The 20,401-nt window shown below is 43.8% G+C and overlaps 1 protein-coding gene across 13 annotated transcripts in view; it reads right to left on the bottom strand.

The window, feature by feature from the left end:
• The window catches only part of CEP192 (centrosomal protein 192), a 192,651-nt gene that overhangs the window by 44,559 nt on the left and 127,691 nt on the right, over nt 1-20,401 (bottom strand). For 6 of the 13 annotated variants that reach the window (XM_030925757.1, XM_030925749.1, XM_030925759.1 and 3 more), the window contains 6 exons: nt 18,686-18,805; nt 18,139-18,260; nt 15,500-15,629; nt 14,648-14,706; nt 6,681-7,026; nt 3,141-3,316 (listed from right to left, as the gene is read on the bottom strand). In XM_030925757.1, the coding sequence (XP_030781617.1) occupies nt 6,888-7,026; nt 14,648-14,706; nt 15,500-15,629; nt 18,139-18,260; nt 18,686-18,805 (570 nt within the window). In that variant the 3' untranslated portion in view covers nt 3,141-3,316; nt 6,681-6,887. Of the gene's footprint in view, nt 1-1,229; nt 1,922-3,140; nt 3,317-6,602; nt 7,027-14,647; nt 14,707-15,499; nt 15,630-18,138; nt 18,261-18,685; nt 18,806-20,401 lie in introns of those variants that run through there. The other 7 variants (XM_030925755.1, XM_030925761.1, XM_030925758.1 and 4 more) reach the window with 4 other exon arrangements.

The following is a 20,401-nucleotide window of genomic DNA, read 5'->3' as shown; positions in this document are numbered from 1 at the left end:
GGCTGCAGAGACATGGGACGAGGGTGAGCAGGCTCCACCAGCAGAGCACATGGAGCTCTCCAGACGCTTCCATAAAGACAGGGCCAGGGTGGCTGCTGAACACCAACTTCCAAGACTGAAAATGGACACGTCGCACGGACACAGAGGTGGCCTCTGCAAAACTGTGATATGGCAAGGCCTGGCCTCTGCACCCTCCCCAGATCTCCCAGCAGCCTTTCTGTCCACGCTAGACACATCCTGAGGACGCCCCTGGGAGTCTGCTCAGATGATGAGGGTTCCTTCTCTGCCCTGCCTCAGCGTCTCGTGCATAGCAAGGCATAAATGACTGCCTCTCCTCACAGATTTGACAGAAGGGCGATTTCGTGGGGCAACTAAAATGTAAGCAGAATCTGGCTGCACCCAGTGGGGTTGGGGCTGGGCGAGTCCTTCCCCCTCTGAAGTCATACTGGGAAGAGAGCTGCCTGGCCTGGCTGTCTCTGCCAACATGTCGCAGAACCTACCCACCAGTGACATGTGCTCCTGTGCATCTTCTGGGTGGGCACAGGACACAGCAGGATGAGAACTGTCATGAACACACCAGGGAGGATTCCGGCTCCAACTGTGGCCCTGCTTGCTCAACTCTACCTTCACTCAGAGCCACTCTCCAAAGCCCAAGGCCTTGGCTGTCAGCCTCCAGAGTTGGGCTCTCTTTTGAGGGGTGCTAGCATCCTCACTGCACCCCTCTCCCATATCGACAAGCAAATTCCTTAAAGACCAGATGGGTCACGTTTTTTTTCATTTCCATAATCTCCCTTACTGTTCCCTAAGTTCTGAATCCTTCTACTCCTTTACACTGGCCTGAATTTAACTTACAGGATCTTTTATCAGTGTGCCTACATTTACGCTGAGGCATAAAATTAAAACTGTGGCCCGGCACGATGGCTCACGCCTGTAATCCCAGCACGTTGGGCAGCTGAGGTGGGCGGATCACAAGTCAGGATCCAGCCTGGCCAACATGGTGAAACCCCGTCTCTACCAAAACTACAAAAATTAGCTGGGCATGGTGGTGAACGCCTGTAATCCTGGCTACTCAGGAAGCTGAGGCAGAAGAATCACTTGAAACCAGAAGGCACAGACTGCAGTGAGCCGAGATCCTACCACTGCACTCCAGCCTGGGTGACAAAAGCAAAACTCCGTCTCAAAAAAAAAAAAAAAAAAAAAGTGAAAGTGAAACAAAAGATGGGAGTGTTTTATTAAAGGTTAACAGAGGTTTTAATCACAAAACGTCAACAGTTGTTGGCTTGTCTCAATCTTTTATAAGCAACTATTTGCCACCAAGGTGGCCGATTTCAAAGAGCTGGTTATATCTGCAGTGATGTTTCTCTTTAATTAAACACCTGCTGTGTGAGTTATCTGATGCTGTGGAATGAATTTACACAGGTGCCAAGGCTTCAAACAACAAGCATCGATTTTCCAGCGTCTGGCACGGGGAATCCGGGCACAGCTTAGCTGGGTCCTCTGCTGTGGGCTCTCAGGCTGCAGTTGTGGTGTCACCGAGATGGGGTCTCATCTGAGGCCCGACTGCGGAAGGACCTACTTCCAAGTGCCTTCACTTGGTGCCAGCATGATCCACGTCCTTCCGGGCTGCTGGGCTGGGAGCCTCAGTTCGCAGCTTGCTGCCCGTCAATTCCAACCTCACTTGATTCCTTGCCATGTGGCCCTCCCTGGGATGGCAGCTTGCTTTACTGAGGCCAGTAAGGGAGGGTCTGGTAGCCAGACAAGAGTCGGAATCTTCTGTGATGGGATCAGGCAGGTGAATTTCCCTCAATGTGGAGGCCTTCTATTGGGGCTGGAGGGAAGGACTGCACAAGGCCATGTGGGGACCATGGTGGGCCCCCTTAGAAGCTGCCTGGGCATCCGCCTGTTTCTTACTCTAATAATCCTGTTTGCAAAGGAACTATTTTAGAATGGCACTGCTCTGAACATTTTCATAGTTATCTGTTCATTCTCCTATCCATGCTCAGGTAATACAGGAAATAGTGCAAAAACACAAAACAAGTCAACAAACTAATCCTTAAAAATAAATTCGTGGCCGGGAGCGGTGGCTCAGGCCTCTAATCCCAGCACTTTGGGAGGCCGAGATGGGCGGATCACGAGGTCAGGAGATCGAGACCATCCTGGCTAACATGGTGAAACCCCGTCTTTACTAAAAATACAAAAAACTAGCCGGGCGAGGTGGCGGGCGCCTGTAGTCCCAGCTACTCGGGAGGCTGAGGCAGGAGAATGGCGTGAACCCGGGAGGCAAAGCTTGCCAGTGAGCCGAGATTGCGCCACTGCACTCCAGTCTGGGCGACAGAGCGAGACTCAGCCTCAAAAAAAAAAAAAAAAAAAAAAATTCGCATCAAACAATTTCCCCTAAAGTGGTCCTGTGGGATTTTTGGACCTGGAAGGACGTGTGGAGCAAGGAGTCCTAAGTGTGTATGGCAGTGACACCTGACAGGTGAACTGACAAGAAGCCGGGCCTGTGTTTGTGGGGTTTGCTAAGTGGCATTTTGAAATTCAATAAAAGCCAACTAGCAAACCTAAAAACTTGCATAAAAGTTAAAGAGTGAGTAAAATTTATCAGATGCCAAGTGAATCTGCTCTGAGAGTTTAGGAAGCATCAATATGAAACCCACACATCCTAACCAAGTTGGGTATCAAAAGCGTGCAGTGGCCAGGAAATGTACCTTTAAGAGAACTGACAAGTGGGTTTTCATTAATGAAAAAGACATATTAAAAAATGATCTAATTCCGGAAGAGGCTAGGAAAACAGTTTTTCACTTTAGAGCAAGGCTTTCATCAGTCTTCTATGAAATAATCTATCATGTTAAGTATCAAAATTTAAAAACTTAATACTGAATTGAAAAGGGGGAATGTTCGTTAAGAGAACAAGTTCACAGTTGTGAGAAACAGCCCAGTGTAATTCTGCCCAGAAATCTGTGTCCCATAAAATCTATGTATTGCATATAAAGAATCATCCCAACCTCAGTTTTACTAAAAACTAAAAACAGCTGCCCTCTTACACAGTCTTGTCTCTGCACTCATTAAATCAGTAATGATGCACATTCATCATCACTGAGCTGTACAGAACTTTAAGTTTTGCCTGCGGAATGTCTTACCTGCTTGACAAGAGACGTATCCTCACTCCTGTGGACTCCAGTAATCTTAGCTGCAGGACACATTAATTTGCAATCTTAGGTCTGCTTTACAACCAAACAGCTTTTAGAAGCAGCCGTACACTAATGCTCCATGTTTTCTACGCTGAGAACAGTTTCTACCATCTGTGACTGGGTACCTAAGTCAGAAAAAAACAAGGTTTGAATCCCAGCTCAAACGTTTTAACTGTGTGACTTTTGGTGAATTACTTAACCCTCTGAGCCTTACTTTCTTTACGCAATACAAGTATCAACTCCGTGGGCCAGACCAGCCCCAGCCCCAGCCTCCTATAAATTCATCTCTGTCCACAGATGCCACTGTGGACAGACCACCGTAGGAGGAAGGGCTGTGTCCCTCCTCTCCACTCGCAGGTCCCTCCGCCATAAAAAGCCCACTCTCCATGAAGCTGTTGAGAATTAAGTACCACAGCAGACACAGAGCACTTAGGACACTGCTTGGCACATTGAAGCACCAGTATACATTTAGCTGTGACTACTAGGAAACATGTCCTGGAGACGCGTAAGAAACCAGTAAGAAATCTTGGGGAAAAGGTGGAAGCTCTCTCGAGAAGAGTGTTTACTGGGAGTGGGGAGAAACAGCTGGGCATCTGCAGCAGGGCGGTGAGCAGCCAGCCTCCCAGAACAGGAGAGTGTGGCAAACGCACCAGAGCCACTGGGCGGTCAGTCACACTCCTGCAGGCCACGCGAGGCTGTCCAGGTGCTGAGGATGCGTGCGCGCAGGGTCGGCCAGGTGTCATGTCATGCAGACCTTACATTCCACAGGAGGGAGGGCAAACAAGTAGGAACACATGCGGCGGACACGAAGGCCACCCACAACGGACGGTGCGATGCGCGGAGGAGGAGCTTGCCTTGGATGGGGCAGGAGAGCCTCTCTGAGAAGCGGAGCTGGCCACGCCAAAGCCTGGGGAAGAACCTGAGACGTGAGCACTGAGCTGGCTGGAAGAGCAGGGAGGCCACTCAGCTGGAGCTCAGGGGGATGGCAGTGGCCGGGGGTGAGGACCTCCAAACCACAGGGACGAATCTGGGCTTTATGCCATGTACAGGTGACTGTCCTCACATATGAGCAGGGAACCTAGGCTCTGGTTTACCTCTTTCAAAAGATAACCCTGTCTTCTGTGGAGAGAATGATCTGGAGCTAAGAGCAAGCAGGTGGTCTGGTGAGGAGATGACTGCAGTGGCCACAGAGATGACTGAGTGAGGCTGCTGTGGCCAGCGCTGAGACGGATGGATGAGGATTTGTTAGAGGCACAATTTAGAGGGAGCGATGTGAGGGCTTGAGGGTGAGGAAATGGGCTGGTAGAATGAGGAAAGCAAGGCGAAGCCCGTGAGGCAGGGAGAGAATCAGAAGTTTGAGCCGCCTACATGACAACCAAATGGAAGCATCTGGCTGGACCCACGAGTCTGGAGCTCAGAGGAGAGGTGGAGACTGAAGACATCAGTGTGGGAAGGGATGGGGAAGAACGGAGACAGATTTCAGACAGGAGGCTTGCTAAAGCCAAGCTTCTGCAACGACCTTGCCTGGGCACTGCTCTCACGCTGGCAGCTGTGTTGAAGACAGCGTAGTCTGCGTTTGCTTTAGGAGTGGTGACTGGTTGCACAAATCATTTGTCCATACCCACCTGCTCTTCAAACGCCAAGCATCATGTTTCCAAATCACGGAGGCATAGGACAAACTGCAGATCCCTAAAAGTCACTTTTAAAGGAGAGTCACTTTTGGCCAGGCACAGTGGCTCACGCCTGTAATCCCAGCACTTTGGGAGGCAGAGGCGGGCAGATTACCTGAGGTCAGGAGTTTGAGGCCAGCCTGGCCAACATGGCGAAACCCTGTCTCTACTAAAAACACAAAAATTAGCTGGCATAGTGGTGGGCGCCTGTAATCCCAGCTACTCGGGAGGCTGAGACAGGAGAATCATTTGAACTCCAGGTGGAGGTCATAGTGAGCCGAGATTGTGCCACTGCACTCCAGCCTGGACGACAGAGCTAAACTCTGTCTTAAAATAAATAAATAAATAAGAGTCATCTTTATAGTTTTGTCGTTTAACCCTGTTTTTTGACCTTCTGAGTATAAATTGAAAGGCAAAGTAACAGTTACACAGAATTGAAACTATTATGACTGCTATGAACTGACCTTGGCAAACACTTAAAAGACCATGGCAAACAGTCTTAAAACACAATAGCACGGTTTTAAAACTTTTAAGGCTGAATGTTGTTCAATAAGCACAAATTCAAGTGTGAAGTCATCCCATATTTCATGCACAAAATCTAGAAGTCAAGCAGTATCAGTAAAAGTACCACCTGTTTAACTTGTGGAAAAAAATGTTTTTACAAATTTGATTTCTAAGCAAACATTACTCAGCAAAAGTGAAGTGAAGTGGAAAAAGGGAAAAGGGATCTGTTTTTCTCCCAAGCTCACAGTCATTACTCTTAAACTGGAATTGGTTTAAGTCTTCCGGCCAGCTTTCTACAAGCCCCAAGGTCTTTCTGCTCCACATAATATCCAACTGTGATCATCCCGGAGCAACTACACAAATCTGGGATTTTGTTGCTTCAAAGTCAAAGGCAATGAGCTGGGGCTCAGAAAGCTTCATCAGGAGACTCTCTAATAATGGTGAGAAGAGCAATTAATAACTACGTTCCTCCTGGGTAAAACCGTGTCACTGGCCGGGCGCAGTGGCTCATGCCTGTAATCCCAGCATTTTGGGAGGCCAGGATGGGCAGATCACAAGGTCAGGAGATCGAGACCATCCTGGCTAACATGGTGAAACCCCGTCTCTACTAAAAATACAAGAAATTAGCCGGGCGTGGTGGCGGCACCTGTAGTCCCAGCTACTCGAGAGGCTGAGGCAGGAGAATGGCGGGAACCCGGGAGGCGGAGCTTGCAGTGAGCTGAGATTGCATCACTGCACTCCAGCCTGGGCGACAGAGCGAGACTCTGTCTCAAACAAAAAAGACAAAAACAAAAAACTGTGTCACTGCCTCGACCTCAAGCCTACCATAGACAGCTCTCGGGGCCTGCTGTTTCCCTCCCTGTGTCCCACTGGAACCTACCCCATCTGTACCAGCTTCTGCAGCAGTTGTCCTGTCTAGCTTTACACACAGTATGTGAGGTCAGAGGAGATGTAAACACTCAAGGTACCAACGTGGGAACCTCTTCACTGTGTTTGCACAGACTATGAAGGCTTCCCCTCGGTAAAATAGCCAGCTGCTTGAAAAGCAGATTGTCCTTTCTACTCTGGGCAACTGGCTAAAAGTGGAACAGAGAAGGAATTTCTTAGGAGAAAGGAAACTGTGCGATGGAGAATAAAAATCACAGAACAGACACAGAAGCTTGAAAATAATTAACAGAATAAAGTGATATTTAATTTCTGTATGACATTATAGAAAAAGACAAGCTAACTGAAAAACTTCTGGATATACATTAAAATATATTCCATATTTATTCAGAATATCATAATCAGTGCAAACAGAGAACTCTCTTCTCACCTGTAAAAGTTAAGTATAATACTGTAGGCTAGATACATGATATTTCAGTCAAGTCTTCAGTATTAGCTTGTAAAAAAAAAAATCTACATTTATAGATATCCAATTTATCATACAAAATATATATACAAAAGCATAATTGTAGTGTAGAAAGATAAAGTTAACAAAATACAACTTATGTAATTTACTTTACACAAAAATGTATTCTAGTTAATTTTTTCCAAGAGCTTCACCAATTAGTCGAATAGCAATACTCTTGCCTTCATCTGTTTGAATGACAAGCAAAGCTTCAAATTTGCCTGCGGACTTCGGTTTGAACTGCACGGGCATGTTGATGTAATGCTGGGCTCTGGAAAGAGAGAGGCACATGACAGCAGCATGTTGTGACAGTACCCGCAACCCTGTCCCAGGCAGCACAGCAGCACAGCGCCTGGCTCGGGTGTTGACGAAAGAGCTCAGTCAAGCCACATTAAGCTTAAATGTATTTATAGTTTCTTTGATGCTATTATTTAATGAGAAAATGACACAAAGGAGAGAAAAATCTAAAATTGGATTAAAACAGTATTACATACATATATATTCCTGGCTATCCAGTAACTATCAATATATAAAAACGAAAATAAGATTTCTAAACTGTCATATATACAGCTTTATATTCTGCCTGCAAACGCTATCTACCTAAGAAAGGGCTCGGGAACACCCTAATTGCCCGTTTTACTCAGTCCAGATAGCACATTGTACTGGAAACATTAAAACAACTTGTCCCAACCCTATCATTAATGGGCTGTGCAGGTTTTGCTCTAAAATTCATATGAAACTTTTTTCTTTTTTTTTTGAGACGGAGTTTCACTCCTGACGCCCAGGCTGGGGTGCAATGGCACCCCACTTCAGCCTCCCGGGTTCAAGCAATTCTCCTGCCTCAGCCTCCTAAGTAGCTGGGATGACAGGCGCCCGCCACCGCGCCCAGCTAACGTTTGTGTTTTTAGTAGAGGCGGGGTTTCACCATGTCGGCCAGGCTGATCTCAAACTCCTGACCTAAAGTGATCCGCCCGCCTTCGTCTCCCAAAATGCTAGGATTACAGGCGTGAGCCACCACGCCTGGCTCAAAACTTTCATCAAAAATATTCTAGAAACTTTACTTTCAGATTACAGTATAAAGAGGCAGGTAATGAGTGCCCTATGGTTAAAAATAGTATTCTGGGGGGTTTATTTTTGTCCCTAAAACTATGTCCTAAGAGCTTCAAAATGCACCTCAAAATATGCAATTTAACAAGTTATTCACAGTGTATTACACACAGCCCATGTGATGTCATCAACCTCAAGGCTCAGCTGTTTTTAAGTGGACGTTCCGAGCTCAGGGGAAGGTACTTCACCCCTTAGAATTGTCTCTGAGCTGTGTGTTTTAAAGCCTGGCGACCAGAAGTGATGGACGTTTCGGTTTCCAGCATCTGTCCTGAAAAACCCAGCAGTGTCGGCTCTTGGGTGCACAAGAGTACACCAGGCACGAAGTTTAGAAAACAGCTTCAGTATTTCAAAGCCTTTTCCTGGATATAACTGATAATACAGATAACGTATGTTCTTAAATATATCTATATAGCGCAAAGGTGTGTATGTATATCTCTCTATATTTTTATTTAAAGGCTGGGTGATTTTTCCCCAACGCATTACACTTGTTTTACCATGTCAAAGATAACGTACCTTTTAAAAAAAATCTAACCTGGTCCATGGCATTAGCTACAATTTTCTGTTTCATGTTGGTGGTCAATACTTGGATATATATAGTATCATTTGCCTATTTAAGAGGCATTATAACTTATGAATTACTAAAAATAATAAAATATCCCAAAACAAATCTCTGGAAGAACTCATTATTAACAAATTTCATCACAGAATATAGAACTGTTCTATATCAAACTGAAAATTTAAGTCTATTGTGATTAAAATATATCATCTGCTTTAGATTTACAGATACACTGAACAAACTGGAATGCAATTTAGAAAGAACCATAACATTTAATACAGCTATAGAACACTCCCAGCAAGATGGATATACTTTAAAAAGTACTTTGTAGTACTATTATTAAAAACTAATTTAATCTACACACACACACACACGGGAAAAGGTAGCAGGAAAGTCCTCTGAATCCAGTGGGGAGGTCTAGTTCAGATCCTCTCTCTAGCTATGATGGATTTATCTGCAAAGGCACGCAGAGCAGAAACACATCGAGGGAGCAGAGAGGCCATCAGGCTGTGCACACTCAACCCCCAACTCCCTGCAGGCCCTATCTACATGGAAAGGGCTTAGTGGAACCTACAAATTCTAGCAACTATACTTCTTTCTTTTCTTTCAAAACATTTTTTTTTTCAGATGGATTCTCACTCTGTCGCCCAAGCTGGAGTGCAGTGGCACAATCTCAGCTCACTGCAACCTGTTTCCCTGGTTCAAGCCAATCTCCTGACTCAACCTCCTGAGTAGCTGGGACTACATACAGGCATACGTCACCAGGCCCAGTTACTTTTTTTTTTTTTTTTTGAGACGGAGTCTCGCTCTGTCGCCAGGCTGGAGTGCAATGGCACGATCTCGGCTCACTGCAACCTCTGCCTCCCGGGTTCAAGCAATTCTTCTGCCTCAGCTTCCTGAGTAGCTGGGACTACAGGTGCCCGCCACCACGCCCAGCTAATTTTTGTATTTTTAATAGAGACAGGGTTTCACCATGTTGGCCAGGATGGTCTTGATCTCTTGACCTCATGATCTGCCCTCCTTGACCTCCCAAAGTGCTGGGATTACAGGCGTGAGCCACCGCATCTGGCCTACTTTTTGTATTTTCAGTAGAGGCAGGGTTTCACATGTTGGCCAAGCTGATCTTGAACTCCTGACCTCAGATGAGCCGCCCGTCTTGGCCTCCCAAAATGTTGGGATCACAGGCGTAAGCCACCATGCCCGGCCCGAAATATTTTTTTAAAGGAACACTTTCTACAGAAAAAAAAAAGCCAGTACATTAGCACATACAAGGTAACACCATTATCAAAGAAACTGAAAAAGGTAATAAAATTGGTTCCCACATATGGGTGAGAAGTCACTGCAGCTCAATGGTAACTCTGTTCCTTGGCTTGTCACTTTTCTAGGAATTGTCCTTCTCTCTCAAATGACAGGCAAGGTCTGCCAGGATTGTGCACCCTGCACTGTGCAAGGACATGAGGGCACAGTTGAGGTGAAACCTATTAGCTACCACACCTCAGCTGGGATTAGATGTGCATGAAACAACAGGTTAAGAGAAAGATGCTTTTTGGGACTAAGTAGAAACATAAACAAATCTTTTAAAAAAGATATAAGAAAGAGATCATCACTTAGAACCTAAAAAAGAACCCTTACAAAAAAACTTGTTGCAATGTTTCCTTTTCCCTATTACCTCACTTATAATTTATCATACATTCGTGTTTACCGACCTCCGCACTGGGCAAAACCCCTGCACCTTCTTGGGGGAACTCTTCTGCCTCCTTCAGCTAGAATCAGTTGACAGCCTATAAGGAACAGCCGCTTTCCTGGGCTAGTGCCGGAGCTTACAGAGAGCAGCCCCATGGCTCCCGGGGGCCTTGGAAAAAGTGCTTCTTTGTAAGTAATTATCTCCTGTACCCTGCAGATGACTATATTCCTATTATTACTTTGGAAATGTATAGTCAATGGTGTCATAGAGCACAGGGTGATCTAACAAATGAAAACTGTGATTAACTAAAGGCTGGGAATTGCTTCTCAGGGCTTTAAGAACACAGATTTTGTTCCACTGCCAAGGCAAGCTAACTGTTGCTCTCATCTGGCAATTATGTTTTGTAAGCCTTTGTCTAAAGTCACAGTGTCTCGTGTTTGGGACAAATATAACAGCACACAATGCCGTAAGTGCCTATGACTTCAGATCTGTGGTAAGAACTGTCACTGGGGTTACTGTGGCATCTGCCTCTACTGTCCCGCTGCTTCTCCAAGGTCAACACAGGTCATTCTCTGTTATAAAGGAGCCGGTGTTTCCACCTTTCTTTGCCTAAAATTTTACTTTAAACGTTTCCTGTAACCCAGAGTTAAGTTCATTTGGTTAAACAGATCACAGAATTAGTACTTCATACACATGATTTTTTTCTTTTTTTGGAGATGGAGTCTCGCTCTGTCGCCCAGGCTGGAGTGCCGTGGCCGGATCTCAGCTCACTGCAAGCTCCGCCTCCCGGGTTCACGCCATTCTCCTGCCTCAGCCTCCCGAGTAGCTGGGACTACAGGCGCCCGCCACCACGCCCGGCTAATTTTTTTTATTTTTTAGTAGAGACGGGGTTTCACCGTGTTAGCCAGGATGGTCTCGATCTCCTGACCTCGTGATCCGCCCCTCTCGACCTCCCAAAGTGCTGGGATTACAGGCTTGAGCCACCGCATCCGGCCCATACACATGATTTTCTTACTCATACTTTACCAAATTTACAATGAGCTGCTGCTATTAAAGCTATTGCTGAAATCGATACTATTATGCATTTACCCTATAATCCCATAGTGATAGTATCGATGAAGATTTTCTGGAAACTCACCATCATCAGAATAACTTAAGTGTCTGCCACTAATAAAGTATAAAATTATTTCATTCAAATTTATCTTCAAAGCATCAAAGTTTAAAAAGATTTAAATATGTTCAGAGTACAAACTATGCACCTTGCGATACTATTTTAAATGCTAACTTAATTGAACTGTCCAAATTTTGCTTAATTTAAAAATAGTTTCTCATGTTTCTAAGTTCCTTCTGATGCCATTAACATGACACAGGCTGCACAGGAATGCAGTGCTGTAATTTATGACTCTTAATTTCAAGCACTGGAACGGCAAGTCTACAAGTTCACGTCCACAAAAATGTCTACTTTTACATGACCAGCAAGGAACACATTTCGTATCTCAAAAGTGGTTTATAGAAAACAAGTTGAAGCTAAGCAAAATGTCATCTCATTTATAAATTTGAGCTTCTCATTAAAAATGTTCTAGGCATCTTTCAAAAATCCCCTTGTCTGATTCCCACTCGGCTGGTCTTGTCCCTACACTCCATGTCAGAAACAGACTCCGCCATCTGCAGCACCATTGTGATGAAATAGGCTTAGGTTCTTTCTCTGCAAAGAGTCAAATCTGAATTGGCCCACAAATTTTGGCAGAAAAGCAATTCTGTAAAAAAAATCTGTGAAGGCAAATTAAGCAAAGAATATAACATCAAAAAAGAATTTGAAATGACGACGTATTCAATAATGGAAGTTGGAAAATGAATATTTAACTGCAGGAAATTTTTGCCTGCCTCATACCTACCCATAAAATGGAGAAGAGTGACATAAAGCTGCGATTTAACAAGCTATTTTAAATAATGATGCTTTATCAAAACTACAGATGAGGATGGGGTATACGTAAATATTCTTTTTTTAAAGTTGGTACTATTCAATATAAATTTTTTTTTTTTTTTTTTTTTGAGACGCAGTCTGGCTCTATCGCCCAGACTGGAGTGCAGTGGCTGGATCTCAACTCACTGCAAGCTCCGCCTCCCAGGTTTACGCCATTCTCCTGCCTCAGCCTCCCGAGTAGCTGGGACTACAGGCGCCCGCCACCTCGCCCAGCTAGTTTTTTGTATTTTTTAGTAGGGACGGGGTTTCACCGTGTTAGCCAGGAGGGTCTCGATCTCCTGACCTCGTGATCCGCCCATCTCGGCCTCCCAAAGTGCTGGGATTACAGGCTTGAGCCACCGCGCCCGGCCTATTCAAGATAATTTTTTAAATGAAACTTTGTTTAGAAGCTTTGAAAAATATTTTATTTATTTATTTATTTATTATTTATTTTTGAGACAGAGTTTCACTCTTGTTGCCCAGGCTGGAGTACAGTGGCATGATCTCAGCTCACTACAACAACCGCCTCCGAGGTTCAAGAGATTCTCCCACCTCAGCCTCCCAAGTAGCTGGGATTACAGGCGCCTCCCACCATGTGTGGCTAATTTTTGTAGTTTTAGTGGAGATGAGGTTTCATTATGTTGGCCAGGCTGGTCCAAACTCCTGACCTCACGTGATCCGCCTGCCTCGGCCTCCCAAAGTGCTGGGATTACAGGTGTGAGCAACTGCACCTGGCCTAAAAAAATATTTTTTAAGGTAAGAAGAGCTCCTTGAAATAAAAATCTAAAGTCCTTCCAGTTTGTGACAGATGGATGCCAGTTTTTACAGAAGTATTCCATTGATCCACTGCATGTTTAAAAACATACCCTGCAAAACATTTTGCTGGTGAAGATGTGGGATATGAACCAATCTGAGGAAGGAGAATGAATAATGCAGGTACGATACAATTTGAGTTTAGATAATAATAGTGTTCAGGATAAATTATTCAGTATCTATTTGTATTCAGTTACTAAAAATAGTTACAACAATTAGAAATTTAAATGATCTTTTTCTGAATAAACTAATTGCCTCTGCAGTCGTGTTACCATGTATGTATGTTAGTAGTTCCAACCTATTATTACACACACTAGAGCATCACTCACTAGTCTCAAATCAATTGGGGCAGCATACAATAACTGGAGAGATCCACAGACTACTATGAGAGGAGAACTTGGAGAACAGAAGTCGGAAAACTTGGATTTGGCTGATTTTTAAACTTGGGCCTTTCTCATCTATGTAGTTGTCATAGGGATTAAATGAAGACACACTGATAATAAAATGAGGTTCTATCAAAATCTGTAGAGTGAGTGTTGATGCATCCTGCCAGCCAAGGTCACCTACAGGGGAGATTTGATGATGATCATGATGATGATGATGATGAAGATACTGACACTGACACCTGCTATGTCTGGGCATTATTACCACATCTCTTATATTCCTCACAATTCTATGCTGTCAGTAGCTAGCACTGGCATCCCCATTTTACAAATAAGGAAACTGAGGCCAAAGAGTTTATCAAGTTTATGATAATTTTTAGATGTATTCATTGTTGAATTTTCAGAACTAAAATCTATAGTTTGTGTCTTTAGGTCAGTCTCCTGGGAGCGAAAGGAAGGGTTTAGCCCTCAAGCATATTAAAATATTTTATAGTCCACAGAAGGAAGAGGTGGTGTGAGAGATAAAAGAATAAAAAGAAAGAGTAAGGTAGAAGGAACAGTCTTCAATCAAGCCATCTTTCCAGTATCCAGGGCTGTGAGTGAACTTCAGTGGCACAGTACCACTGGTCTTAGTAAGTGAATAAACGGCAGGCCTAGAATGTTTGCAGAGTGGTCCACATTTTCACAGAATAGAACATGTTTCTGGAATAGTGCCTGATGCTAAAATGAGAGACTTTACAATAATTAAAGGACTTAAGGATTCAAAGATGAAATTAAAATTATTCTTCAGCATTAAGTCCAACAGAACCCTACTATTAAGTCCTAAATAACAATGACAACCCAGTTCGAGAGTTCAACCTAAACGTGAATCATATAGAAAAGAAAATTAGCAAGGATGATAAGAAAATGAGGCCCTGATTAAGAATAGTAAGCGGTGTCTGAAGAATGACAATTGAAAAACACCACAATAAAAGTTTTCCCAATTAACCTGGAAAGGTTTTTGTCCCAATTAATGAAAATCTAAGTCCTTGACTCTTAGCATACCAGTGAAAATAACATTTGAAACAGGAATTACTCTAAAAGTCAATCTTAAGATGATTACAGCTCTAAGATTTATGTGGCTGCAAATCCTGGGTGGGAGGAGTCACACCAGCCCAAATGCTGCGCCCTGCGGCACCGCTAAGTGCACCACGGACAGTCAGGAGCTGTCCCCCTGCAGGCTCCTTTTCTCTGCTTCTACTTGCAAAGACTCATTTGATTAATGCTGTTCGGTGCTGGTGAGGAATCTGGAGGACCTGCAGCAGAGGAGACCTCACAAGCCCCAACTCCCAAGAAACGAAAGTCCTGCATTGCTGATGAGAACACTGCGATCTGCGATAAACTTACCTCAGAGAGTACTTGGAATGTCTGACATAGAATGGCTCTCTGGGACTCAAAAACTTCAGCTGGAAGTTAACAGAAAACACTTTATAAAGTTATGAAAATTAGATCTTCTAGCATATATAAGCATACCACGCATTTATTTATTACAGATACATTTCATAAATTTAGGTGTTGCCACAAAATTAGGTAGGACAACAAATGCTAAGGCAATGAAAGCATATTTAAGAAAATTTTAACATGAATTTAATCTAGTTTTAACTAAAGTAAAGGCTGTCCAGAAATATGTGTGTACAGAAGAAAAAGAAAAAGTTAAAAATTAAAATATAAAAACAAATTTTTGGTTTTCAAGTAAAGGGTTATAAACTTCCAGTGGGTTTATTTTCAAATACAATATTAAGGAATTCTGGGGGGGATGGGAGCAGGGTCTTGCTCTGTCACCCTGGCTGAAGTGCAGTGGCACAATCATGGCTCACTGCAGCCTCACCCTTCCAGGCTAACGTGATCCTCTCATCTCAGCCCCCACCCAAGTAGCTGGGACTACAGGTATGTGCCACCATGCCCTGTTAATTTTTTTTTTTTGGTAGAGATGGAGTCTTACTATATTGCCCAGGTTTGTCTCAAACTCCTGGGCTCAAACAATCCCCCTGCCTTGGCCTCCCAAAGTCCTGAATTACAGGTGTGAGTCACTGCACCTGGCCTTATAACTGCATTTTTAAAAATTACCTCATTACTACGACTTAAATATAGTCTATAGAATCATCAGGAAAATGCTTGTTAGAATCATCAGGAAAATGTTTGTTACCCAAGTTGAATGCATTTATTTTTCCAAAACCCATAGTAATATTTCCAACTTACTGAGTGTGTAATAAAAGAATTATTTCGCAGATTGACTTTGAGTGTCCGTGATTCCCCCACACTAGTCGGCAGGAACCTGTACACATCCTCTGGGGCATAAACTCCACGAGCAGTCACATCAAGCTGCCTGCTTTGGAAATAGATGTAAAAGTTAAGAATTTGAAATCCACAGTAACTTAAACTATTTTTATATATTAAAATTATGTAGTATTGCATTAATTTGTGTTTTTCCTGGCGATTTATTTTCAAATATAAGTTTTGTAACGACAACTTATCTAATTTATGTGAAGAAGATGACAGCAGGAATCCTCTCACAAAGTGTGCGGGACAGGCCTCAGTCTCCTCACAGCCGGGGTCTCTACCTGCCAGAAGCCCAGTTTGTGTGAAGGTGGCCCTTTAACTCAGTTCACTTCACCTGGCCCCTCACGCTGCAGTACCGACTGTACTTCACTATCACAGGGACACAGGCTGCTCCAAGCGCCTGATGCAGGTATGGCCTCCAGGCAATGTTTGCTGGCGGTGCCACTGGCTCTTGCCTGGGCTTCCTGAACCCTGCACATCTGCCTCCCCCTTTCTCCGGCCACTCCCGGGTCACCGCAGGCTCCCCTCCACCCCCAACTCTCTGCGCATCGGACCTTCCCCTCACACCTAGCTTGGCAACCCCCACCAGCCCTATCTATTCAGTCACTACACAATGGTCCCTCAGGATAGCTCAAACACCTTCAGTCTCCACAAATACAAAAATGAACTTGTGATTTTTGTCCTCAAACCTGATCCTCCACTTGTGTTTGCTGAATGGTATCCGGGAGCCGACCTTCTCACAGCCATCACCCTTCATCCAGTCCATCGCAGAGGCCCTCCTATCTCCAGTCTGCCCATTCTCTTCCTATTCCTTGACACTATTTTACTCCTGGACTCCTTTAAAATAGCCCCTCCTTACCTCCATCCCATCAGTCATACCACAGCCAGGGGATTGTCCTATACACTGCACACCTGATCATGTCACTCCTCCTATACACGCACACCTGATCATGTCACTCCTCCTATACACGCACACCTGATCATGTCACTCCTCCTATACACGCACACCTGATCATGTCACTCCCGACTTCCCAGCTCTCCAGAAGAGCAACCACCTCCCAGGCCCAGCTCTGGCCTTGCCCCCCCCAACTCCCCTCTCACACTGAACTTCTCCCACCCTCCTCACCTAGGCAATTTCCACTCATCCTCCTCAACTTAAATGTCCCCTTTCAGGCAAGTTCTTCCCAGGTTTCACAGACCAAGCTGCCTCCATAACTTCTCCCCGTTTCTTGTTTGTTTCCCCCCAGCCGGTGTGAGCTGTGGGCTGGCGAGGCTGTGTCTCCAGAAGGGAGACGTGGAGGCGCCGGGCTTGGAGAGCAAGAGAGAAGTGAGGCATAAGAGCCCAGAGGGAGTGTGCCAAGAACACGCATTCTTTAAAGGGCTCTAATTTCTTCCAAATGCATTACTGGCTCCCAAAAAGTAAATGAATAAATTTATATTAAATTCAGCAGATATTTAACGTATATTGTCTTTCCAGGCATTTTCCTCAAGAACCTAATTAGACCTAATTACTAATTAAGGATTGTAAGAAATATTTTCATTAGGTATAATACTAAATAATATTCTCATTAAAGCTATATATGCGGCTGGTGTTAAGTTTTACATTTTAAAGCTTTTTAAGAATCTACTTTTTTTTTTTTTTTTTTTTGAGACGGAGTCTTGCTCTGTTGCCCAGGCTGGAGTGCAGTGGCTGGATCTCAGCTCACTGCAAGCTCCGCCTCCTGGGTTCCCGCCATTCTCCTGTCTCAGCCTCCCGAGTAGCTGGGACTACAGGTGCCCGCCACCTCGCCCGGCTAGTTTTTTGTCTTTTTTATTAGAGACGGGGTTTCACCGTGTTAGCCAGGATGGTCTCCATCTCCTGACCTCGTGATCCGCCCGTCTCGGCCTCCCAAAGTGCTGGGATTACAGGCTTGAGCCACCGCGCCCGGCCAAGAATCTACTTTCATATGCTGTTTACGGGAACATAAAATGGTACAACTATTTAGGGAAAACTATTTGGCAGTTTATTTTAAAGTTCAACACATGGTTATCATGTGACCCGGCAATTTTGGGTAAAATTAGGTATTTTTACTCAAAAGAAATGAAAATCTATGTCATCTTCAGAAATGCACACAGAATAATGTTCACAGCACGTTAATTCATAATAGTTCCAAATTATAAGACATCCAAAAGTCAACAGGAAAATGAATAAATTGTGATATGTTCATTTAATGGAATACCAAACAAAAAGAAATGAACTATAGGTACATTCAATAACATGAATGAATTCTTAAAAATAGAATGTGGAGAAAAAGAAGCCAGACACAAAGAATAGATACATTCATATGTATATATGTGAAGTTCAAACAAAACGAATCTATGATGACAGAAATCAGAACAGGACAAATCTTGACTGCAAAGGGACAGGCAGGAAATTTCTGGGCGAGAGGAATATTCTGTATCGTGGTTGGAGTGCTGGTAACACATGTGAACTCAGGTAAAGTCATCAAGCATTTTACTGACTCTATTCCTCAATAAAGTACTGGTAAAGAACTCGTAAGAATGACAAAACAACATACTCAGGTATGCGAGCAGAAGCCTCTGACACAGCTTGTCTTCGGGCCTTAACTAAATGATCTATTTTAATGAGGGAATCCGTGGAAAGGTGTGCGTTTTCAGGCTCATTTTCTGCTTCGATGCTCTGTACAGAAAAATCACAGGATAAGGGAGAAGAAATAAAAACTAAGAAAATATATGGACATTTACTTATTTGAATTCTACCATTTCCTTTAAAAATTTTTAAAAGGAGATTTAAGATTTTTAAATCCCCTAAATTGCAAGCTCTGTACTCTGTACTGCCTGGTTCCTCTCTCTCATGTGCCCACGTGCATGCATGATGCACACGTACACAGAGTTTCTTACATAACTAAGTCAAACATGGGTTTCATGGGCTGTACGAACAACACAGCCAAACTCAGACCTCAAACATGCCAATTAATACAGACAAACAAGAAAATTAGGATTATGGGACTATATTCTGCATTTTCAGGTCAATTTTTCGTGTTAATTTCCTTTCTGTTTTTAAAATACACATAATGATTTACTTAAATTCAGTGTACTACTCACCTGTCCAGAGAGCTGGAATCTCAAAGTGTGTTTCATGTGAGGCTCCTTAAGAGGGTGACATTCAACATCCCAAAACTGGGCATAATCCCCTCTACCTCTGGGCAAAAATGTGATGGAGACCTACAAAATACACACAGAAGAGAAACTGAGACACTGATCATTCAACACAGTGGCAGCTAGATTACCAGCTCAAAGACTTGGTATGAAAAAAATTAAAGGAACAAATGCTTTTGCACTGGCTAGTTTTCCCACTAATTGAAAGAATTTGGACAATTTCATTTCTAACGGGTTACTATACCAGATCCAAAACACATTTTTGCCTAAGGCTTTATATGACATATTCCTTAAAATGTACAATAAACGCTTTACTGTGGGGGGGACATGTTATCAGAAAGCACTAAAGCTGTCAAGTACAACACCTACACGAGGAAGGTCCAACCACAGACGCGCAATTGTCTTCCCTCGCATGCTTACGGAACCCTCTGCTGGCCAAGCAGTACCAGGACAAAGGCCGGACAACAGGGAGGGGGGCGGCGGCTACAGGAGGCAGAACAAGACAAGCACCAGACACTCCACAGTGGCAGCTCGCATTATGATTAGCTTCCAAATGTCAGTCACAGCCAGTGACCCTGGGCACATAGCTCAGTGATAAACACACCCTGCATGTGTACAACCTGTAAAAAGCTCAATCATGGGACAATTGTAATGTTTAAAACAGCATTTGATAACAGTTACCAATATTAAGAGCCTTAGCTTTATCAAATAATTTAGTGTTGATAATACTGATCACTTAACAATCAATCAGTTAACAATGAATCAGGTTAACAATGAATCAGTATTTCTGAGTCTGGACTTAAACATTAAAACATGTAAGTGGCCTAATTTCTGCCCACGCAGAACCTTAAACGTAATAACCCAGTCAGCCTGAGCTCAAGGCTTTTGAGAGCCTGGAGGCAAAAGCAGGACTGGTCAGGGAGAGGAGAGCATCTGACTAGAGAATTACACCACTATGGACTTGGACTCTGAGAAGATGAAGGAAGGAAAGAGTAAAACCAAAGGAAAGGGTAAAAACCACCACTGGGCACTACGGGACTACGAAATCCTAACTATACCCCTTCAAATACCAAAAACACAAGAGAACAGAGGAGGGGAAAACCAGTATCACTGCATGTTACACCCTAGGCACATACTGGGAACTCTAACACTCAGTATCTCAGCTAATCCCCTGGCAAGCACACTCCACTTTCTCTCCGGAGATCTGCATATCCTAGACATTTCACGTAAACAGAATCACACATCTGGAGGCTTCTGTGACTGGCTTCTCTCACTTAGCACAATGTTTTCAAGGTTCATCCATCTGGATAGAGCATGTACCAGTAACTCCATTCCTTTTCACTGCCACATAATGTTTCATTTTACAGATATACCAGATTTTGTTTATCGATCCATCAGACATTTGGGTGGTTCCTACTTTTTTGTCTACTACAAATAACACTGTTGTGAACACGTTTTTGTTTGAAAATCTGCTTCAATTTTTCTAGTGTATATCCAGAGGTAGAACTGCTGGGTCACACAGTAATTCTATGTTTGGCTTATTGAGAAACTGCCCAATTATTTTCCACAGCGGCTGTACCATTTCACACTCCCTCCAGCAATGCATGAGGGTTCCAATTTCCCCACATCCTCACCAACACTTGTTATTTTCTGTTTTTCTAA

The sequence above is a fragment of the Rhinopithecus roxellana genome, chromosome 21 (assembly GCF_007565055.1).
Source record: "Rhinopithecus roxellana isolate Shanxi Qingling chromosome 21, ASM756505v1, whole genome shotgun sequence".
Lineage (NCBI taxonomy): Eukaryota > Metazoa > Chordata > Mammalia > Primates > Cercopithecidae > Rhinopithecus > Rhinopithecus roxellana.
Note: the sequence above shows the minus strand (reverse complement) of the source record. Positions and strands in the feature narration are given on the sequence as shown.